Source organism: Haliotis asinina, chromosome 9 (genome assembly GCF_037392515.1).
Source record: "Haliotis asinina isolate JCU_RB_2024 chromosome 9, JCU_Hal_asi_v2, whole genome shotgun sequence".
NCBI classification, from domain to species: domain Eukaryota; kingdom Metazoa; phylum Mollusca; class Gastropoda; order Lepetellida; family Haliotidae; genus Haliotis; species Haliotis asinina.
In genome coordinates, this window is record NC_090288.1 from 40785868 (window position 1) to 40811350 (window position 25483).

Consider the following 25483-nt stretch of genomic DNA (forward strand, 5'->3'; position numbering starts at 1 on the left):
GTAACATATGTTATTTTTGGGATAATACTTTCTCGGTAAGACAAAGGATGTGGGACCCAGTCCAACCAAAGTAATCCTAAATATAACATACATTATATGTTTTGTTTACTCTTCATGTGTTCAGGAGGCTGTACAAATATAGTACAAGTCTTCTTCTTCTTCTTCCTTATTACGCTCTTCTTCATCATCATTTTCACCTTCATCTTCGCGATGTCACTGGAATGTCACTCGATTGTTTGCAGACCACTATCAGTCAGCTGGAATATTGCTGAGTTCATTTCTTTGAAATAGCAGTTCAGTCTTGTTCGTTCCTCGCAGACTCCAAGGCACGATGTTCATACGACGTTGAGATTAAATGTTAATACGAGAACCTGGATGAAATACTGGTTTTACGAGACAAGTATCAGGAAGTTATAACAAAGTATTTCCAGAGCATGGTGTATATAAGTAGAGATCTATCAAAGACATCAGTAATGACGTCATTAAACGTCATAGTACGTCATGTCATTTCGATGTATTACACTGGTTCACATCTTTATTATTCATTTATTTATATTCTCTCTCTCTCCCTCTCTCCCCCCTCCCTTTCTTTCAATCATCCACCAACCCATCCATCCACTCAATCTCTCTGTCAACCAAAAAACACCCTCTCTCAATCACTGCTGTTGGCACAAAACGTTGTTTCATCTGATAGTATTAACTGTTTATTCATCAGACGTATGATGCAATACGAGACCGTAACTGTATATTATTCACCAGCCTGGTTTACTCTACTTACCTGACAACTCGCCATGTCTAAACGAATCAAACATATCTGCGTAACAGGTTACGAGAAGTTTGTTTTCCATCACTTCAACTTCTGTTTGATTATCATTGAAATCAGTGTCTTTAAAACCTAACAATTACACCACCCCGCTGCTTAAAAAAGGCACAGATTTACACTTCCTCTACCATACTGTTTTAGGGTTTCCGAATATTAAAGCCCATGTTTAAAAACAGAGTGTCACATTTAGTGTTTTGAAGGAGTGTTTACATCTGAAGACCAAAACAAACGCATGTCAGCCGGTACGAATTCAGGATGGGCGCGAAAACCACCTTATTAATATTCATAAATCTTTGACCAATGAAAAAATCGCAAGAAAACCTCACGATAATTCACAACCAATCAGAGAAATGTTGTCGTCAGCCCCCTAGCCGGGAGAAAATGGCGTCAGAAAGCGTGAGTAGTCTCATTACAAATTTACTATAACGGTTTCAACTCTGCTTGATGGTTATGTAGCCATTTAAAGTACTTGAGATTTACTGAATTGGAAGTGAGACCGTGGCTGTGTACACTAGTCCATTTATGCTCATTGCAACTGTCACTTTTTGAAAGTCTGGCTGTTCGCCAAACGACCCGATTAGTTTTACTACGCTTTTCAAACTTTTTACTACAAAGCGTGTCTGCTCACCTGTCCAAACCTACAGATAGCTGTGGTCGATTTAGCCCACCGACACTTAACAGCTGACCGTTTTAAAGTCCCATTAACTGCTCAGCAGTGTTAGTAGTTCATCCACGGTTATTTTGACCTGATTTAAAGCGCGCAAGCTTGATTTAAACGCCTGTCTCAGTTTAGGTTGTATTTGACCGGCTAGGCTTTGGGTCAATGCATCTCAGTGAGACGGACCAGCCAAGTTTGAATATATGGTTAGACGCTTCTCTTGGCGCTCAAACAATGAGTGTAGTCTATGTGATGTACCAACTATACATACACCAGTCACTCCACATGTAGGTTACAGTTTCGCATTTACCGCCGGCACACAGCGTACATTTCCCCTCCTAGAGTTAGTTGAGCGATCAGCTGGACAGTCTATAAATAAGAGTTTAACAGTGTGAGCGAAACAAGCGAGTTTTATGAAGTTATGCAACGTAGATATGGGGATGCTATATATGTATTTCGCCGTGATGTGGGTTCACTCCGATTTTAGTACATGTTTATCACGTGGTGTGTACACTTCTCGGCACACAATGAATGAGTCATCTGAAAAAGTTACAAAGTTTGACCAAATGACGTTGCATCATATCTTTTTATATGTACCCGACACTCATTATGTCAGTTTTCATCAGCACTTCCATTATGACTAATGAAAGAACGTGAGCGAAATATATTATATTTTTCACCAAATGAACCATTTTCAAGTTTATGTATAATTTTGTTGATATATGTGAATTATGAAACTAGAACAATTTTGCTTCAATTAACTTTGAATACCAGTTCATCAAGCCATTGTATAATGTGAGCAATATTGTTATAGCTTGGGTGTTATCCGACACTAACGCACGGGATATTTTATCACGTAACAATGTTAACAACCTTTGGTACAAAGTAGGGCGCGTACAGTGATAACAGAATTACCTTCTGGTGATATTGTTCATTTCTGCTCATTGATACAATTTCGGTCTGAAAATATATTTCGTCACCTTTACCCTTACCCACCATCCGCTTCCATGTGGTAAACTGAAATATCACATAAAAAGTATGTTGCTTAAATGCGAACCAATTTCATGACTTTGATACTGAAAACAAGACTTGTACATGAATACCTTTTCGTAACGATTGTAATGAAAGATGATGAAAATGTATCGTCTTTAAATAATTGTATAAGTTTATATATTACTTGATTTAATTCAGCTAGAGTGTTGAACAAGCCAAAGATTGTAGACAGCATTTGTTGTTCACCATTGTATGAATTCGTTTTGACAGAATGCCTTTAGCCCACAAAACGGAATATTAGATGACAATACATGTCCCAGAACTAGGTACATGTATAATACTAAAAAATATAGGGATCGTTAATATTTTGTGTAAATTCCATGAAAATAAATGCTCAGTCTTCACATAAAAATACCTCCGAAATAGGTTTATGATAAGCCTGAACGAACGACACAAGTCTGGAACTGTTGGCAGTGTATGTAACAAAATATTTAAAGTTAATTTATGAAGATCATGCAAGAATATACATACTAAAAACAACGTTTGTCTCTTTTTTGTCAGATACCATGTGTATCTCATCACGTAACCTGACCAAGATGACATTTTACTTCTGACACCGCCACTCACGAATATATCTACTTTGTCCACGTCACGAAATGTGATACTCATACTATTTGTCTAGGACCGCCTGAAGGTGCCCTCTTGATGTTTAGTATATAAGGAGACCCCACATTTCTAGACACGAGGTACACTTTACCAGCTAAAACGGTGCAAATCTCATGTACCATTCACGCCAGCTATTAGTTAAGTCAAATAACAGTTAATCAAATGTTTCAAAAGATACAGAAAATTCCATAGTGATTCTAGCACCTTTGCACTTCAGTTTGTATGTCCTCAATATATCATAATATACCAAACACCAAACCACGAATTATTCATTTATTTATTTTGTTTTAAAAAATACAGTAACTATTTATTTGTGGTGTTTCAAAATAGTTTTTTTCATTCGTTTTCACACAGTGCTCGTGTTTATTAAAGAGTTACTAAGTTTGCAGTGAATCTAATTTTAGGAACATGTGTAGTACATAGTCTCTTATTTATATTACCATATGTCGGCTTTTTGCTGTTTTGTTAATGACAGCTGACATGCAAAATATAACTTAATTAACATAAATTAAAGAATTCCCTGAATATAACACAGAACTACACAGTAAACATGTGCAGGCGGACTTCTCAAGGTCACGTTGTATGTATAATAAAGAATATACATTAGTGACACAGTTATTCTGCGAAGGATTTAGAAAACTGACTGCGAATGGTATGGATGTACATCTTCTTTAATGGTTTCATACCATTTGTTGTCATGTAAACTTCACTCATACATGTCATTCGAGCATTTGGTTTAGAAATTGTTTGAAATTGGGGTTTTCACTGTAATCTCTTCCAAAGGGAGACTGTGTTTCTTTCACCAAGACCACGTGGTTCTTAATCGTTCAGTTTAAGATCGGATGTTCTCTAGATGTGTGATGCTTTTTCCGGGATGTATTAATGTATTAATTCATTGCTTTTGTGCACGACCTATATTTATTTATTTATAGTGACATGTTTTCATCATGTTTCTATTTGTAAATGAGTTGTTTTGAGCGTTTTAAAATTTCTTTCATATATTATATCAAAACTGCCACTTTTATGAAGAACAAATGCTTATATGCAACCCATCAAGACTGACGATGGAATAACGATTTCCGGGCATAATACAGTTAAAATGTAAACACTTTCAGCTTTCAAAATGTTGATAGGTATAGAATGCAAATTTGTATCATCCTGTGACCTACTTTATTTAAGCAACAAATCACACTTTATTACAAAATATAGCTACGAGCTAAACATACACATCGTAGAATTCTCTTCATATCCGGGAGGACAGGACAGGAAGTGCATATACAAACCATCATGCGTGTATGAGGGGCTTAATTAAAATAGGAATCAAATATTACAGGCGAGGAAAGAACATGGATAAATCAAATAATATCTCTTCTTGTGTGCCACTGCAGCAAAATCCTTGTTTAAACACACTGTTATGATAGCGTACATTGCCAGTGGCGATACGACGGATTTGCAGAACTTCATATATTCGCCGACTAGGACATATTTTTTGTTATTAACCAGCGACAAATGTAACTTGTTGGATATACTAAATATACAACATGCATTTGTTGAAACTACAGACAGACAATGACTTCAATAATGGACCACCGGTCAACAATGCATTAATACAGCATGGCTGCATGCCATACAGACTCTCAGCACAGAATATAGACCTTGTCTTATCTTGTCTTGTCAACAGATACAAAGAATGAATATCTATAGAATTTTAGCATTTTAAGAATGGTTTATTTTAATTTTGTTTACACGTAATTACAAAAGGGATCGTGTGGATTCTCCATTTTTCACAGCTGAATCAACAGCACTGTAGACCATTCCAACTATAACGGCCTTGAGCAGGGTTGCGAATAGTCTTATTTCACACGTGCTTTTGGAAATTGTAATGAATTAAGGTTTCTTTTTTAGAAGACATTTGTCAAATGTCTAACAATAAATATAAAACAAACAGGCAGCTTGGAATGTCTCGATGTAATATTGACGTGTTCATTCTGTGATGAAGAACTCTCAGGAACGAAATAATTCTCATAAAAGGTCACAGTGACATGGCCTCTTCAATGCGTGAATTCTCTCAATACAGTTTTCTGATATTTATTATGTTATAAACAAACCACCGCAGCCTACAGTAACTCGGAAACACTTTTAATTACCAAATTAAGAAAAGGTTCCCATTCTCTCAGGATGGAGGGGTGGAGTTGGGAAAACGCCCCCACGTGAAGACGCATCGCATGCAAGAGTTCCTCACCAACCAGCGCCAGGGGGACGGGGCTAGTCACAAGGTGCGATACTGTACGGAACCCGGATGTAAAAAAACGTTCACCAGTGCCCCAGGCCTCAGGTACCACATCAGGTCTCACAATAAGGATGTAAAGACGTTCCTGTGCTCCAGATGCAAGAAGACATTTAAAAGGTGAGTATGGACATGGTTAAAGTTAAACGCAGTAAATTACGAAAAAAAATCTTTGATTTGATATTGATTGAATTTACCATTCATGCGTTGAAACCCTATATAGGTGTTTCTGGAAAATGTCTGAAAACACCACAACAATTGTGAAATAGACCATTCACACGTAGAATGCATGTATATATTCTGGAAAATATTTAAAAAACAACAACGATTTTAAATGAACCATTCGGACGCAGAATGCGTGAACGTATACTTGAAAATTATTAAAGGCAACAACAGCAGCAACAGCAATATATTTAGGATGAACCATTCAGGTGGAAAATGCCAACATACACGCTGGAAAACATCATGCATTTAGGCATGCTTTGTCATAGATGATATATACAATAATGGGCAGTGCAGCGTTCTTTTTACGTGTGTGGAATATTAATACAAAATACAGAAACGAACATTTAGATCTAGTCCAGGGCGGAAGGTTATATGCAATGTTCCAGTTGGAGCGGAATGTGCCTGTCGGTCTCCCAGGATATCCATGGTAGGATTTATGATGACAGATGTGTTAATATGTTATATAATTCCGTCAATGGGATTGTATTAGACAAGTTGACAATAGAACCTCATTGTACCTAGAGGGAAACTGTTACTCAGGAGGGTGGCACTTTCGTCCAGATTAGGGAATGTTCACAACTGATATATGTATATGTGTTTGTGTGTGTGTGTGTGTGTGTGTGTGTGTGTGTGTGTGTGTGTGAGAGAGAGAGAGAGAGAGAGAGAGAAAGAGATGAATCTTATGGAGTGGCATGTGCAGTGTGAATGATACCCCCTCCCCAAATAAATAAATAAGTTATTAAATTATTAAATAAATAAAATAAAGTAAAAACAACAAAACACAGACAAACAAAAACACCAACATTAATGTACAAAGTAAGCAACCCCGCCCCCTCCCTGTTTGTTATTTACAGAACACACACACACACCCCACACCCCCCAAAACACCAGTTATGAACAATAGTTCGCCATAAGTGAGTCGTCATTGTGAAATTCTCATAGACGTACATGTTAAGTGTTGGAAGAATAATTTTGATAAATTGAGTAGAAGTCATTTTATTTTGCAGACATCTTGCAAATCATCTTTAGATACTTGTCCTTAATTTTCTTTCATCTTTCCGTTGATTAGTTGTCGAATGTCACCTGATTATGTGCTATATATAATAGCATAGATAACAATGTGAAACCTGCTTGCTGGGTCTAACATGTTGCTGCAGATTTCTTAATAATCATCGGAAATGTTGATGGAAATTATGTGTATGTAGTTGAGGTGATTTCCCACCAGATGGGTAAATATTCAAAACAATTCGAACGAAATTAAATTTATGAAAATTCTTCTTATCAGAGTTAAGTAACAGGCATGTCTACGGGAATTTCACTTATGATGACTCACTTATGGCCAAGAACTGTAGTAGTTTATATGGAGTTGTGTCCCTTTGTTGCCGTTCATATCAGTAATTGGTCCGATAGGCGGTATTTCCTGGTGAGCAGAGTCCACCTTTGATGAGTGTCATCATCATCATCATCATCATCATCATCATTTTACTGTTAATATTGCTACTATTTTCAAACACAGCCATTCCTATTAGTAAAGCAGATCATTATTAAATTACTTCATTGACATTATAAACACACTGCATTTAACAACAAATTGACCCTCCAGCATTAGAATACTATCTGAATAAGATACACAGTGTAGGTATATATACTTGGGTCAAGGCTGAAATGAAATAGTTGAAAAATGTTGTATAGGGTTTGCAGGACTATTAGCCGTTCTTTATTGAGACATGAACTTCAGTGTCTGTCAGGTGAAATTCACCTCTAGTGAAAACAAGCACCTGCTATGTTGTAAACATGAAGGCAGACAGGTGAGAAATTATCAATTAGTGTAATTATCATCGTAGGAGTACTGTTTCAGTAATATATGAGATACCTTGAAATTTATGGGACTGACAAGGTGACCGAATTCATAGCTGATGTGGATGTGCCTTGCTAATTATAGACTACCACATGAAATAACCTTTATAGCACCAGGTATTGTTTTAAATGGTGAAACTGAATTTGCGTGTGTAACTGTTTAGAAATACTTCCATTTATATATTGATTCTTTATAACATAAGAAAGTATTCTTGTATTAAGATGTAACTTTAACTTCATTCATTAATTCGTTTATATTCCATTCCATTCATTCTTTGTCCATGTTAGCAATAAAATTAAAAATGTTAATACAGTCTAGTCAAATAATAAATTCGACAGACAATTCTTTTTAGTTGCATGGTAAACATTAAACTAACGTGGAATCTCATAAGTCTACATATTTCACGGAAAAACGCGATTTCAAAATTTTCATTATTAATCAATGTAAAAAAAAAAGTATCTAAGATATTATCTTCATTTTCAGAAACTGCGGTAATCTAGACTTGCCAAATGTTTAAGACTGACATGGGCTGTATAAGATATATTAGGGCGGGTAATCCGGATATCCGGGTTGGGTGATGAGTTGGATCCGAGTACCCGTCTCAATACCCGCTCTGTTATGGTCATGTGACTAATAGACTGAACAGCGTGCTGTAGTCTGTTATTCTTTCGTGTTCAAAAGGTTGTATTGTCACTGAAGATTTAGACATAATTTACAGTCACTTCTTTTGAGTGTAATATTGTAATGTATAGTTTAAAAAATTGAGAAACACGAAAGTTAAGACTGGGAGTTGAAGTAAATATTGCCTTTTCTTGCAAATTTGATGTCAGAAATTAGCATAACCGGTATCTTGGTAGGGTAATAGGGGTGGGATAACCGCGTTGAAATTTGGTCTCGTCCCAGTCCTAAGGTATTAAAATTTATTTGTTTCATTGTCTTGTACGACAAGGTTATAACGATGTTTAGCAAAATAACATATGGAGCTGCCTGATGAGACATTTACTTAATTTCACCATTTAAAAAATATTGGTTTTATTTGCTAAATCAAATGAAGTCTAACATATGTTATATTTGGGATTACACTTTCGTGGTAAAGTAGAAATGCTAGTACTTTTTTAAGCTGAGTCCCATCCGGGATGTGAACCTCGTCGTGCTGTCTGAACGCCTCGCTTCTTGCGAGTTTACCTCTGTTCCAAACACTTGATCTTCGTGTTGGCAGCTTTCGAAACGGAGATTTTATTTACAATTTTTATCATGCGTGCTTTAGCAGTAAATGCTTATTGACACAGTATGTAGTTGATTTTTCTCTCAACGGCGCTCTTCCCTTTCTCTCAGTGCGCCATGTTTGTTTGTGGTTCTTATGTATTCGTACACCAGCATTCGGCTTTGACGTTTACCCTAAGACAAAAAGGATCGTTTGATATATGTTATCATAATTGCTGATCTTATAATAATAACAATAAACAAATATAGCAACTGACACAGGTATGTGTTGCCTCGATTTTGTTTGCATTTTCGAATACCGAGCTATGACTTATGTGTGCCTGAACAATACTGTTAACAGTCTTAGTTTACACTTGGGAACATTTCATTAATCACGTATTCTCTGAATGAATAATGTTATCAAATTTTATCAAATCTGGAAGCTTATAACGAAAGGGAAATTTCACGTGTTCAGTGAAATTTAATGTATGTGACAAAGAAGAACGTCATGTATTCACATGTGAAAGATCCTGTTTGGCTTTCGACAAACCAAGCTTGTGGTAAGAGGCGACTAACAAGACCGGGTGATGAAGCCCGCAGACTTGATTGACACACGTCATCGTATCCCACTTGTGCAGTTCGATACTGATGATCACTGGATCGCATGGTCCAGACTCCATGATTCACAAACCGCTGTCATTTAGCTGGAATATTGGTGACTTCTACGTTTAGCAGCACACACAGATGGCTACAGGTGCATCATGTTATACTGGACACATATTCTCTGTATGCCGTTTCAGCAACAACGGTCTCAAATATCATCAGAAGAACACCAAATGCGAGGAATCCTCAGAGTTCCCCACCAGCGAGACAGATGACCAAGATGAACCTGGTAATGCCTTGTCAGTTTTCCTATGTATTTGTCCTGTCATAGTATGAGTGAGTGAGTGAGTTGGTTCCTTAAACAGTATTTCAGCACGACGCTGGACTCCAGAAATGACCCTCGCACATTGTTGGGGATCAAACTCGATCGGTCCTTCGAGCGCACTGGACTACTTCTCCACCCGCCATTCCACAGTTTACCGAATACCCTTATATCGAACTGATGGATATAATGTTTGTGTCAGTTATAGTGTAGTACACGTATGGCTGTAACGCTGTTAGAGTTCCACCAGGATGGTATATGCCTCAAACCTCGAGATTTTCTCCCACATCAAACAGACACGAAGAACCTACAAAAATCAGGTTGTAGATTATCCCTGCAAAAACCGACAATAAATCTCACTCACTCACACATGGGTTGTAAAAAGCACCTACTCAGTCCCCACTTGTGAATGCCACTCCATTGAAATAAAACATACTCTAGTGGGGCGCATCTTGCTACTAAATTATATACATGACGCGACACTTGTAACTCTGGCTATGACAGGAATACTTGAAGCAGAGAACTTGGCATGTAGCCATAAAGGTGGTCACGTGACCTATTTTCTCCCCATTCACTTTAAGTTGCATCATTCATACCGTCATGAACATAAGTCTGAGCACTGTTTTCCTAATGGACAGAGAGAAAGTTACCAATTACTTGATGTGACCTGATTTCTTGTGGGTATAATTACTCATATATGATTAAACAGATTTTGTGATAGTTTCCCTGGACGGAGGTTTTGCTTTTTTGCCCCGTTCTTGTCTATGTGGGTCTCCAGGGGATTTTGTTTTAATCGTCAACTCAAGTTATCATCAACAGTGGAGTTGATAGTTCGATCTATCCTTCCTCCTTTGGGCCCCTGTCCTTTGGGTACTTTTCTACCATTGTTTAGTGATACGTACAGATCTATCTGTGCGCTTCCCAAATGCTTAACGAGCCGTAGCGCGTTTCCGTGCAATATTCAGCGCAGTTTAATTCAGACCCATATATGATGTCAGTACAGAAAACAGAGATCTGCAAAGAAACATAAGGGTACGCCAAGGGAATACATTTGTGACTTACTGTAGTCAGTAAGTTGTTTGGAAGGCCGATTTTGACAATATACCAGCAGTATCACAGGGAGGCCACCAGAAATGGGCTTCACTCATTGTATCTATTTGGGGAATCGAACCATGGTCTTTGACGTGACGAGCGAACGCTTTAACCACTAGGCTACCCTGACCCTTGTAATAAAGAGAGTGTTGCTATACTAATGATATCTAGTTAAGTGTTTGTAGGCAAGTAATTCAAACTTAATTGGTTAGTGCCGAGTTTGGTATGCATATCTTACGGAATGTAGCCATGGGGCGCTCTGGGGCTACATATAATGATATATTTACCTCTTGGGGAGCGATGATGCCTACCTGAATGCAACGTACGGAACCTTTCATGGGTCTCAAAGAATACCTTCTTTGAGTGGCATTTCAAAAGTTGGGATATTGCACTACAATACTGAACAAACTTTATGGATAACTTATTTTATCTTTTATCAGTGAATACGTCAGTTAGCAGGGTTCGAAATAATCACTGGCCCGGAGGACCAGCGCCGGTTGTTATGGTAAATTACAAGTATCTGTCTTTTTTCACAACTGGAATATTTTCCATTTATTAGCGTTCGGGAATCATTCATGATCCGTCATGTTACGACAACTTCAGCGCTTTACAGATAGGAATGTAAAGACCAGCCTTTTAACAAATGAAAACGCGTCTCTGCGCCATAGGGTTCGCGCTAACTGATTGTTACAGTCAATTTTGTTTTTTTGTTTTTATTGGTTTGACTTTAGCAAAATGGGCCTGCAGATTTCATTCAGGGCCTGTAGATTTTAAAGCCTGCAGGCAGCAGCTGGCCTTGATAGATACTGGCAAATTAAAGTATTGAGTAGATGTTTCCATACAGATTCTTAGAGTTGTCAAACAAGAACCTGTATCCAAACCTTGCACTCACCAAACAAAAGAAGTTGATTTCCATAAAGTTTGTTAAATATTGCCTTCCTTTATATTGCTAAGAGACTCTGTTGTCCACAGGGATTTATAGATACAAGACATAAAATCCAGGACTACCTCGACTTTGGTTACAGGTGTTGTGGTTCAAGATTATTTTCCTGTCATGATGATGGAATATGCTAGAAACAGGGTAACACTAAACTCATTCACTCACTCGTGCGTTCTAGAATATTTCAGTGAAATGGCCACATGCCTGCACTTGTCTGGATGTCTTAACAGGTTAGCCCACTGAAACACCATGCCCCAGTTAAATATGCAAACCCCACTCTGACACAGTAGTGCACTGTCTCCAGTACTTGTTCTGCCGCCTCAATGCTGAGGGCAAAGCAGGAAGACAGTATGGCCATTGTAACTTCTGTTGAGGTAACTGTGGAAGGTGGCAGAAATGCATGAATAATGAATGTTAAATGAAATGTTGATGTTGATGTTGATGTTGGTGCAGACGGGAAGAGTGACACTGTCCAGCCCGTTCCAGACCCTCAGAGTCGGCTTGACCCCGAGTTTGATGGGATGGACAACCTCCGAGAACTGGCTATCATTGCAACAGGACCTCAGAGCCCCCTGCTGAGGAAGAGTGCCCCCATGCCCTGGGACAAACCCAGGTGAGTGGAGAGTCTACTGTCATATATCATCTATGTAAGCCTTGTCTTGACTATCCTCAGAAGCAAATTTTGTTTGGTGTAAGGGGGAAACATTCTTGTGACAATTATATGAATGGGCAACTGGAAATCAATTGTGACACCAGGTGTTCGCGAAAAAAATAAGCATTTCATTAAACCCAGTCCCTGAACAGCCTGATTCTATGTCCAGGAGCTGTAAGTTATAGCTTCAGTTAACTCCAAACCATTCTGTGGTAATATGAACACCTTATACAAAGAACCTTTAAACCAACTCCCAAAAGAGGTATATTTGCATCATGGGCTGATTCAGCAGAATTGGCCATACCAGTTCTTCCAGTAGTTCCATGAATATTGCCTTGGTGCCAGTATATTCTCTGTTGTGGAGGACTCTATCGAAGAGCAGTGGTTGTCCTGACCTTGTCACATGTGCTGTTTCAGTGGCCCTGTGGTGCGGACTTTGGACCTGGAATGCCCTGAAGCTTGTATATGTGGACGGGCCATTAAGGGAGAGAACACAGCTAAGTCCTCTGCAGCACCAAGGTAAGGGACAAGCAATGAAGTAAAGCAATATTCAACACCATAGCATTCTTTAACCATGGGATATTGCTGGAAAATTGCTAGAAATGGCATAAAATCAAGCTCATTTAACCATGGGAACCAGTGAAGATCCGTTTTAGAATTGGTCTTCAGTAAACCATGCTTGTCTTAAGAGGCGACTAACAGAAATGAGTGGTCAAACTCACTGACACATGCTGTCGAATCCCAATTGTGTAGATCATGGTTCATTGCTTTTGATCACTGGATTGTCTGGTCCAGACTTTAATATTTACAGACCACCAGTATACAGGTCTAATACTGATGTGCATGACCTGAAACAAGAAACCAAACCTTGGGCATATCACTGTTTTCACCAATCTGGTAAAGATGTGAACCTTGTTGACACTATGACGTAGGGTCCATTGTCCGGAAAGGGGCTCCACACCAGTTCAGCCTTTCCTCCCCCATCAAGCTTTCATGCCATTGCATACCAAAATACTGTTCAAGTATCCGTAAACTATATCAAACATGAATTTTAAGATAATTTCAAAGGAAACTCATCCTTTATGAAATGGACACCATAAATATACTGACAGCAACTCTAGTAAAAACACCCAATGGTGTGTATTTGACAGTTTATAAGCAGAAGACTTGAACACGGGCATTTACTTTTATGAAATTTCCTTTTTTCAAAACTTGCGTTTCTTTTGCTGTTCAGTATATGTTTGCTTGTCTTGTTTGAAAAGTAACACAAATTGTAAATACTCATTGTATCTATGAGTCATCAACTCAATCACTGGTCAGAAATCACATGACATCTATTGACAGCGTTAGTCTGGAGAGTGACCCAAAGGTGACGTCATCCTCCCCATTCCCATCATCCCCCAAGGACACAGAGTCATCAGACGCTCTATGGTCCCATCCCTGGCCTACCGCAGTGTGGCAGTGCTTCATGAAAGGTGAGTCCAACTTCAGCAACAGGGATTCCTGCAGCTTTTCTCTTACTACAGCTTGTTCAGCTTGACCTGAACTACTCTACATATGCATGACCCGGTAGTTCAGTCGGCACAAACAGCAGGTCGAGTTAAAAACAGCAGGTCAAGTTAACTGCATTAAACAGGGAAGCAGAAAATGTTAAATGGTGACCTTGTCTCGGTTGCATGGACATGTTGACAATCAACTGACAAAGGTGCACCCCCTTCACAATAACAGACCCAGTAAGTTGTGACATGGTGATGCAATGCATTTGCATTCCCTTGATCAGGTCACGGTGAGTGAGTGAGTTTAGTTTTACGCCACACTCAGTAATATTCAAGCTATATGGCAGCGGTCTGTAAATAATCGAGTCTGGACCAGACAATCCAGTGATCAACGACATGAGCATCGATCTGCGCAACTGGGAACCGATGACATGTGTCAACCAAGTCAGCGAGCCTGACCACCTGATCCTGTTAGTCGCCTCTTACGACAAGCTGAGTCGCCATTTATGGCAAGCATGGGTTGCTGAAGGCCTATTCTACCCCGGGACCCTCACGGGTTGCTGAAGGCCTATTCTACCCCGGGACCTTCACGGGCTGCTGAAGGCCTATTCTACCCCGGGACCTTCACGGGGTGGCTGAGGGCCTATTCTACCCCGGGACCTTCACGGGTTGCTGAAGGCCTATTCTACCCCGGGTAGACCTTCACTGGTTGCAGAAGGCCTATTCTACCCCGGGACCTTCACGAGTTGCTGAAGGCCTATTCTACCCCGGGTAGACCTTCATGGGTTGCTGAAGGCCTATTCTACCCCGGGTAGACCTTCACTGGTTGCAGAAGGCCTATTCTACCCCGGGACCTTCACGAGTTGCTGAAGGCCTATTCTACACCGGGTAGACCTTCATGGGTTGCTGAAGGCCTATTCTACCCCGGGTAGACCTTCACGGGTGGATCAGGTCAGGGCTGAACAAGCTCACCTAGCAGGTCTAGGTCATCACTGAAGCAAGATCAAGTTTCATGAAAGGAGGTGATAGGAAAGGTTCTATAGCAAACATCAACGACTTTATGATACATGCATATTGTTAAGTGTTAGTTATGTAAGAGTACTTCTCGTAACCTCCTTCCATATGATATTTATGAATGGATATGTGCTCAATTTAATAACAAAACCTAAAACAACAATTACTAGAGAACCCCCCAAAATAACTAAAATCCCAGATATTAACTGTGATATATAATGGTGAACCACGTAGTGTTACCTTTGGTAAACTCTGGTATTGTTACGAGACGAACTGTGAGGGAACAGAAGGAACTCTTTCCATACTTTACAATGATCAGAAAGTCTTCAAACTATTTATGGAATTAATTTTGAAACATAATGTATCTGTTAGTTGTCTTTTTATTTGAAGCATTAACTAAATGCAGGATGTGCAAAGTTTAAATATATTTTGATTACTGTACAAGGATAGTTACACCGAGTTCTGCTTTGGGTTTCTGAATTTCTTAGAAACTTGTCCATAAACACTTTTCTAATTCCAGTATGCTTTTACTGTAAAGTTAGATTTGATTAAAATAGTTTGCAGTGATTGTCAGGTAACCGTAAATAATCTGAAATGACCCTGTTTGACTGTAAAGGTTTGCGCTCTTTCAGGGTCCATCATCAAGTTCCTGTCAACCTCTGTTTCCCCATCGTTCAACGACTGGCACTCTGCTGAAGAACTTTCTGACCACCAATCTCTTCGTGAGGTCACACACTCGGCCGAGCAGACAACATCCATATTGTAAGACTTTTACACCCTCCACATCGGAAACTAATCTTGAATAGTCACATCATGTTGCACATATCATTCTTGTAAGACTCTCTTGATGCCAATCAGAGTATGCACTCTCTTGATACCTATATAAGTATGCATCATCTTGATGCCAATCAGAATGTGCATCCTCTTAAGTTAATCAAAGTATGCACCTTCTTGGTGCCAATCAGAATGTGCATCCTCTTAAGTCAATCAATGTATGCACCTTCTTGGTGCCAATCAGAATGTGCATCCTCTTAAGTCAATCAAAGTATGCACCTTCTTGATGCCAATCAGAATGTGCATCCTCTTAAGTCAATCAAAGTATGCACCTTCTTGATGCCAATCAGAATGTGCACCCCCTTGATGCCAATCAGAATGTGCTACCTCTTGATGCCAATCAGAATGTGCGACCTCTTGATGCCAATCAGAATGTGCTACCTCTTGATGCCAATCAGAATGTGCACCCCCTTGATGCCAATCAGAATGTGCACCCCCTTGATGACAATCAGAATGTGCACCCCCTTGATGCCAATCAGAATGTGCACCCCCTTGATGCCAATCAGAATGTGCTACCTCTTGATGCCAATCAGAATGTGCACCCCCTTGATGCCAATCAGAATGTGCACCCCCTTGATGCCAATCAGAATGTGCACCCCCTTGATGCCAATCAGAATGTGCACCCCATTGATGCCAATCAGAATGTGCTACCTCTTGAAGCCAATCAGAATGTGCACCCCCTTGATGACAATCAGAATGTGCACCCCCTTGATGCCAATCAGAATGTGCTACCTCTTGATGCCAATCAGAATGTGCTACCTCTTGATGCCAATCAGAATGTGTACCCCCTTGATGCCAATCAGAATGTGCACCCCCTTGATGCCAATCAGAATGTGCACCCCCTTGATGCCAATCAGAATGTGCACCCCCTTGATGACAATCAGAATGTGCACCCCCTTGATGACAATCAGAATGTGCTACCTCTTGATGCCAATCAGAATGTGCTACCTCTTGATGCCAATCAGAATGTGCTACCTCTTGATGCCAATCACCAGTGTCGCCATGGTCTTTTACAGCAGTGAGCCTGTTGGCTTCTCCCTGACCAAGAAGGAGACCACAGACACAGGCAAGTTAGACCTGTACTTCATGACTCACACCCTTCAGGGAGACACAGATTCCATCCACCTTGTTGCTCAGTGCACCCAAGACCATCCCTTCTTTGTCAAAGACAAAGGTAATTATGTTATTTATGTATAATATATATAATAATATTTATGTAATTATGTTTGTTAATATTTAATGGCCACTTGTATCTTCTGGCATCAAAACTATTGTACATATATAATGGACGACTTCAATGTTTGGAACAATGTGGTGACCCTGGAAGATCTGGTTAGAACTGATCTTCAGTAACCCATGCTTGTATTTGAGTGAGTGAGTGAGTTTAGTTTTATGGCACACACAGCAATATTCCAGCTATATGGTGGCGGTTTGTAAATAATCAAGTCTGGACAATCCAGTGATCAACAACATGAGTATCGATCTGCGCAACTGGAAACCGATGACATGTGTCAACCAAGTCAGCAAGCTTGACCACCTGATCCCGTTACTCGCCTCTTACGACAAGCACAGTCGCCTTTTATGGCAAGCATGGGTTGCTGAAGGCCTATTGTAGCCTGGGACCTTCATGTGTCGCTTGTATTGGAACCGTGTGGTGACCCTGGAAGATCTGGATTAGAACTGATCTTCAGTAACCCATGCTTGTATTGGAACCGTGTGGTGACTCTGGAAGATCTCGATTAGAACTGATCTTCAGTAACCCATGCTTGCTCCCTCACTCACTCACCCACCCACCCACCCACCTACCCACTCACTCACTCACTGTTCCAGGCTGGTCATCATGTGATCCCCAGAAGACAGTCACAGTGTTCGGCATACCTTGCCGAGAGCTGACAGAACAGGATCTGTGTCTGCCTCCAACACACCCAGACGCTACCTTCTATGGAAGGTAATATAGGAGTTCACTGAGATGCTCCTTTTTTTAAGGTTGCTCATTACAGTGTTTTGCACACAGAAATTCCAATCCATAATTTGATTTTTATAGTGTAGCAGTGTTTTTCTAAAATCTTTGTTTCACACCAATTTTGTTCAAATTTGAAATATATGTTAAACATGACATATAAAAACAATACTAGTACATCATTGCAAAATTCTTCATATTTGTATAGTTGTCCTATGCCTGGTGGTATGAAGTACATATGATGTCATCATTGACCATGATTGCTAACATACAAACACACCTCCCAAAACACACATACTTTTGAGGCCTCCAATAAACTGTGAAATCAATTGCTGATTACATGTTTGTATTTTGCTTATTATAAATAATCGTTCACCAAAAGTCCTCCGATGATCGATCGTGGATTTGGTTTCTGATTCCCAACACTATTTGACGTATCATGTGGAAATAACACTGACTGACACATGAAGTGAATGTAATTGGCCACTAGTTACCTGACAGAGCAGCAACTAGGAATCACCACTCATGTACTGTTATTGCTTTCAGTAACCAGTTGTCTGCCCTTGATTCCACTGCCGTACTGGCTCTCAGCTCCATGGCACAGGTAGGTTTCTGTTGGCTGGTTGTTTAACACTGCACTCAGCAATGTTCCTGCTCAGCCGGTAAATAATCAGGTCTAGACCAGATAATCCAGTAATCAAAGAGCATCGATCTATGCAGGTGGGATACTATTGATTGCAGCATAATGTATCCAATTAAGAAACGGACTGGGCACAAATTATCCAACTTAAATAAGCCCTCTACTATGACCTGTATCAACATGTGCTGATCCAGAGGTAGGATGCCCCACCCCCTTGACCTGAAAATCAATAAATAAACAATTTCCTTTGATTCAAATAACCCAGTCACTCACTCATGTCTTGCAGCAAAAGAAGTACCAGGAGCGCCAGTCACTCTCCTCCCCCGACTCGCCCTCCAAGGAGGACACGTTCAAGTTTGACCTGCCCAAGGCCAAGCGCCCAATGAATGCATTCATGCTCTTTGCCAAAGAGAACAGAATTCAGTACACCCAGAAGTATCCTGGCAAGGACAACAGGTATTGATGATACTCGAAACCATTTTGTTTCTTTGTTTACTTGTGATATACCATAACACTGATTGCCCAGTTGTTTTAGGTGCATCAACTTAAGTCCAGTCGGAAACAGAAGAAAAAAAATGTTTTTAGTCATAACTACATCCTAAACAATTTCAATTATTTTTTTTTTATGTCAGATACTTTTTATGATGAAGCAAAGCCTAATTTAAAAAATGTCCTTGTAATATAATACCATCACACACTAATTTGCATAAAGTCATTGTCTGTTCCAAATAAGTCGCTCTGGACTCTCTGTGAAATAATCTCTGTAGTAAAGTCCTTCTTTTACGTTTTTATCTCCCTATTATGGAAAATATAGTTAGGCTTAACTTAGTTTAACAGATATTTCACATTTTCACGTATTGATTACATAAATTTTTCATATAAATGTGAAATTTTTTTCTATTTCTGTACTTTGGTCAGGTTTGGGGATTTTGATTAGGGTTAGGGTTAGTTGTGTCCCTAAGGGATGTCAGGACATCTTGTTCATTGGTTAAAAGTATGTTTCAATGTCTGTCACAATATGCTGGTGCTAATGTCGGTATCAATGAACAGGAACATGCCTCAGATCTGCATCACTTTGGGTTGTACATATCCAGTTGAGATGGGGCCTTACAGAAATATTGATACTTACCTGCACACAAAATATCTTCATATACATGTCTAAATTTACACGTAGCCATCGGGCAGGTGAATTTGAGAAGCTGACAGGGTGTGTTGAAAATAACCCTCCTGGGTGATCTGGCAGGCAGTTATTTCAAACGCTGGGTTAAAGCATTTGCTTGTCATGGCGAAAACACAAGTTTGATTCGTCACATGGGTACAATAAGTGAAACCCATTTCTGGTGTCCCCTGCCATGATATTGCTGTAATTTTGCTAAAATCTGTGTTAAACTAAACTCACTCTCCCTCCAGTTGAGATCATCTCAAATAACTGAAATATTGTAACAGATGGCCTGATAGAAGACTAGCAGAAGAGCCAAATGAAATATGAACTTGTAAAGACAGCATTATGGGAAGGTATTCTACACCAGTGTCAGGTCTCTTAATGGTTTCCTGTTTTAGTTTATGTTTTCTAGTTTTTTTTAGCACTTATCAGAAATCTTCCTATATGATGGTGACCTCCTTATTATAAAGTCTGGGCCAGGCAACATAGTCTTCTCCCACCCTCAAGAGAACAGATTTAAAAATGGATCCAATGAACTGCCATCATAAGGGGCTTTATCATGTATATCCAACCCTCCTCGTTGTATTAACACTCTAAACATCCATTGCATAAACTTTGAAATCTGTATCTCAAAAACATCAGTTTATCCCCATGATCTCTGCACATCTCGATCGGTAAATTATAAATGCTATCTCACTGGCTTCCTCTATCTCACTGTCTGTCTTTAATGTCTTAGTGCTTTAAGCTCTACAAGCACATACATGCATATGTATGTGTAGATTTATAAATGTCTATTTTGTCATTTCACGAAGCAGTCTCAGTGCTACGTTTGTCAAGAACCATTGTTACAGTATAGTAGTTGTGATTACCTTTGTACTAAGACCAGTGGGACAGGACCATGTATGTTATATTAAGATGTCTTTATTTCTAGGACTTAATGTTGGTGTACAGTAAACTAGAAGTTGATACTAAGGGAAAGGATGTTCATCAACATGTTCGTATGTTTCAGAGCAATCAGTGTGTTGCTAGGAGATGAATGGAAGAAACTAACCCCAGAGGACAAAAAGAAATTCAAGGAAAAATCAGAAGCTTTGGCAAAGGAGCAGAAACAACTACACCCAGACTGTTGGAAGAGGAAGAAATAGGTAGATGGAGGACATGTGAGTGAGTGAGTGAGTGAGTGAGTTGGTGAGATTGTGTTAGTGTGTGAGTGGGCCACCCCATCACTCCCCTTGATGAAGGAAGTGAGATGAGGAAAAACAGCATTTGACCTTGCCATCAAGATAACTGTACTTTGGGATCGGTCATGTATTATTTGTTAAGGTGTATGTGTGGTGTGCATGTCTAAGCTGATTCATCTATGTTTTATCCCCTTAATTTTGTAGAACCAGGCAGGGTAACAACAATCACCATCTTTTAATATATTCATGTACAACAAATGCAGAGATGATGCAAGTTGTATGCATGTGACACTATGGTGAAATCCACATGTATTGTGTTAAAGATCTTAAAGGGGCACTAATGCGGAGCAATTTCCGTGGACTGGTGTAAACTTTTGTTATTGTTTTTCTCCCGTGAGTACCCGGATGATATCCCAGAATTCGTGACTGGTTCGTGACCTCTGCTGCGCAGTCCGTAGGCGCAACTGATAGTTTAATTATAGACAGATCAACTGAGGTGAAGTCATTTTTTACTTCATTACAAATGTATTATGAAAACAAATGAAACACTTTGAAGGTTAATCATATGCCAGTGGTAGAAATGGTAAAAAACTATTAGGACGGAAAATAACGAAGCCAATGTACGTCTCTATATTTTGCCTCATAACCCTAATTAGTTTATTGTCATATTTGTATGATTCTGAAAATTAACAAAAGAACACACGATCTGCTTATACTCATAGTAAATTTCTAACATAACAGCAACATTTATACATTGTATAGATTGCCAATGTGGATCCTATTTCACACACATACGGGATCTAGTGTCTGTTTTTTGTCATACAGATTCTGCTGAATGCTACAATAAGTAAATTAAAACAAAATGCAAATAATGAATGTAAAACAAACTAATTTTATAGCAACAATGTCAGGCTAGTACCTTGTTCAGGAGTGTATCCATCAATATCCATGTAAAAGAAATCGTATTCCATTCATCTGCAGCTGGTAAATAATCCTGCTCTGTGTCGCGTGTCTTACAACTGTCTCATTTGCGAAAAAGTAACACATCGTTTCACGTCTTTCGTTGGTGAAAACCAGATAAACCTCTCATTGGTCTCCCAGATAGCACACCTGGCAACTAATTGTATGATGTCCACTATTCTAAGTAATTTAGTTAACCAATAATGAGTAATCAATCAATCAACGCAAGGGTGGTTAATTCTTTGAAGGGAGGATGTTGTTTTTGCACTCACACTTTACGACAGGGTGTTGTCATCTACACACTCTGCCTTTTGACAAATCCGCTAGAAGATAAAAGTAATTAATCAATCAGTGTGTTATCGGTTAATCCTTTGATCGATGTTTGCTTTTGTAACTCAGCTGATAAAACCTCTTGCATCACTTACATGCACATATTACATAACATACAATACATTTGCCATTACAGACCTTAATTTATAATGTTGAGTATTTACTCCAGACAGGAGAAATGCCAAATGGGAACCTTTGTTGAGTAACCGAAGTGGTGTTACTACTAATTATACCTGTTAAAAAATCATTAATTGACCATCCAGGGAATGATGACAAATAACACGTGTATTTACACCATCATGCGCGAGTTACAGCAAGGAAGATGTAATCTCTGTGTCGCATGCAGCCTGAAAACACTTATGGGCCGAAACTGTTTTGAGGATACATACCAACGGAATTTCGTTACATAAGGAATACACACAGGCATTTGCTGTGTACTTGGGTAAATAGGTGAAATAAGGGGTTTTTTACGTAAGAAAATTTTCAGATTTCTCTACCAAACGCAAAGTCATCGTTTTTTGTTTACGAATTCAAATAAATCAACTGTGTGTTTTTATTATCATAAATAAGAAACCATTGTAGCTACCATAGCTACCAAAATTTACGTATGATATTTGCTATCACAGCTCTACCAACACTCAAAACTACCTAAATATAAAGCTTTGCAATCTTCCGTACTGAAACAAATGGCTTGCTACGTGCCTGTAGACATCATATTTTGATGTAACATGATTAAATATCGAGGTTAAAAACACTGAAATAGGATCAAATTGGATCAGTAACTATACCATCCAAGCATCCTAAAAGTACTACACTGCTGGGATATTTGGTTACGATCGGACAAGGAATACCATGGATATTTTTAAACAAATGGCATATGATGGGCATCCGGCCTCCTGACTGTTTAGGTGAAAAAATATGGACAGGAGCCCAGTTCCTTTGTCCGTCACGGTCGAAGGAGCGGGCGCTGACCAAATTGCGGTTTGGTTTCGTAATTAGACCGTTGGCGAGAAACATTATTCGCTCCGCATCAGTGCCCCTTTAAGTGGTTTTCTTATCCTGTATCATCTAATGGAAGTAAATCTGCAGAGCATGTTCCAGCATGTTCAACCACAAACCACAACACTTCCTTTCATATATGAGGAAGATGATTTAGATTTTAGCTCAAACCATTTAGAATGGAGGATACTGTCATCCCTTCATTCACTTTCAGTGGCAGTATTGAGACAATATCATGATTACTAATGGCAACAAAATCCTGATGTGATAATTATATCATTTAGTTAATATATTTCTTTTCAGACTATCTTCCTAAATATCCTTGGTATTAGCCAATCTGTGATCTCAGCTACGACCACTGCCATTTGATTGGACGAAGCCATGAAGCCAGTTTCAATTTAACTGGATGAAACTGAAATACTTATTCCATTTTGATTGGATGATTGTGAATGTGGTTTTTTTTGTGAGTATTTTTGCGATTGATGTAAAATATTTGGAGGATTACAGCACTCTATACACCACAATAACCAGAAAATTGTTGCGACATTCTTACCTGTTTTTGCACGCATTTTGGTGCTGTAGGGAGATATTATTCCAACGTTTTTTTGTAGAGTCACAATTCATATGATGATGTTGAAGTTTCATATTTTTGTCAAAGCTATATTCCCGTCAATAGCATTTTTAATGCACAGTTACATGTGTATCATATATATATATATCCTGTTTGCATGTACAAGTTCATTCACTGCCAAGGGGTTTCTGTGTATATGGTCATTCACTGCCTAGTACTACAGTGGAAGCTGTCAAGACCAGCATCAGTCCAATCCGGCAGGTTGTCAACACTGGCATATAATATCAGTCCCATTAATGGCTTGTACATGTATCATCAGCTCCATAATCCAGCACATTGTCTAAACTGGATTATTTCTTCAGCTCGAGTGAGTGCTGGTTTAGACAACTTCCACTGTATACAATTTTGAAAAGTTTACTTCCTTGTAGATAGCACATGTAGCATTAGAGTAGGTGTGCCTATTTGGAGGATATTTTTTATTGAGGTCAGATCAAAGTTTTTACTTGTTTTATGGGAAATATCTTTTGAAATGTCCAAATGCATAGAGGGAAAAGAGGAATTTGTTCAAGTGTTTAGGAAAACAGTCCAGGTATATTTTGTTGAATGATGCACTCAGTTATATTCAAGTCGTATGATGGTTTGCTTGTAAAAGTTCCAGTCTAGACTTGACGGTCCACTGACTGACATTATCAGCACTGGTTCCAATATGACAATCATTTCAAATATTGCAATGAAAGGAATTTAGATTATCCTTCATTACTTGAAATTCAGAAGCATCTGAGTAAAGTTTATCATTGTTTATCCAGCAAGAATGCCAACTGTAGATTGTCTTTCTGGCATTTTACTAATGTTTTGGATGTAAAGCAAGTAAACAATTTGATCTTGTTCTAGGAGATATATTTATAATGACTAAGTGCTATGATTTAAGTGCTATATTTCAAATGCTGGTAACATATGGTACAGTAGAATTGCTTTTACAGTTCTTGTTTTTATTATGGCTTGTTTTATGAAAATTGTTTCTGTTTGTTGTGTTTTGGTAATTGTTAATAATCTGATAAGTTTATTAGTTGTGAACACCAACATGTATGTGAAAGATTAAAGATACAAGATAATCTAATCTTCATTTTGCGTATGCTATTCACACTCATATGAAGACATAATAAGTTTCATTCATGCAAATAAGGTTATGATCAGACACAATGATTGAATTGCTTACAGAAGCTGATTTGATTGGCTCAAGAACCCAAACATGCTTCAAAACAACTGGATTGTTGATGTTCCTTCAGGGTTCACTTGATAAGACCCTCTATGGGGGCACCCACAGATATTCGTGCAGAGTGGTGTCAGAGTAGTGCATCTGATTTTGGAACTGGTTTAACCACCTGTTTTAAAGAGGACTTTTTCTAGCTCTCTAACACTTAGTCTCTGATAAAATATCCTTTTGGCTGAAAGAATTTTAATTGAAAAGGAGCCTCAGTCAGATGGGAGAATCGGGTTAGTAACCTTACTGGTACCACATATCTTAGACTAACACTTAGTCCCTGAATACACATGTAACCTATGCGACAGATTAAATTGATACTTGTGAGCTATTGCTGAGGTCTGCTAATCTGTGTCTTTATTGCTACTATTACACTGCCAACTAATTACATATAGTATGGATATTGTGCATGTTCACTGCCAGCTTGCTTCATAAAGTGTAGATATTCTGTAACTGCTGCACAGATAGATATGTGAATGTATGTATTTATTTTTGCGTCACTTTTAGCAATATTATAGCAGTATCATGGCAAGTACACCACAAATGTGCTACACACAATGTGCCCATGTATGGAATCAAACTCAAGTATTTGGCATGATGAGTGAACATTTTTAACCACTAACCTACCACATCACCCTACAGGTTTGTAAATAGAAGGCAGACAAATTGTAATTAACACTAGGCTAGACCGATTCTATTTCGTGTTTTATGGTTCCGCCTGCCATATTGTTGTAAGTATAAGAAAAAAATAAA

The 25483-nt window shown here is 38.9% G+C and overlaps 1 protein-coding gene across 1 annotated transcript; it reads left to right on the plus strand.

The window, feature by feature from the left end:
* Window positions 1–1181: 1181 nt before the first annotated feature.
* LOC137296156 (HMG box-containing protein 1-like) lies at window positions 1182–25483 on the plus strand. Its single transcript, XM_067827858.1, has 13 exons — window positions 1182–1219; window positions 5318–5547; window positions 9514–9605; window positions 12124–12283; window positions 12740–12841; window positions 13667–13797; window positions 15465–15594; window positions 16683–16840; window positions 17497–17614; window positions 18173–18230; window positions 18553–18722; window positions 20438–20573; window positions 23202–25483. Exons 1-12 carry the CDS (start codon window positions 1205–1207, stop codon window positions 20571–20573), a joined length of 1500 nt encoding a protein of 499 aa, XP_067683959.1. The 5' UTR covers window positions 1182–1204; the 3' UTR covers window positions 23202–25483.

Bases quoted from the DNA above. Each gene is read 5' to 3' on its own strand.
- LOC137296156 (XM_067827858.1), top strand. The intron at 9,606-12,123 runs GTAATGCCTTGT...ATGTTGGTGCAG, and splicing joins AGATGACCAAGATGAACCTG to ACGGGAAGAGTGACACTGTC. The intron at 18,231-18,552 runs GTAGGTTTCTGT...CATGTCTTGCAG, and splicing joins CTCTCAGCTCCATGGCACAG to CAAAAGAAGTACCAGGAGCG.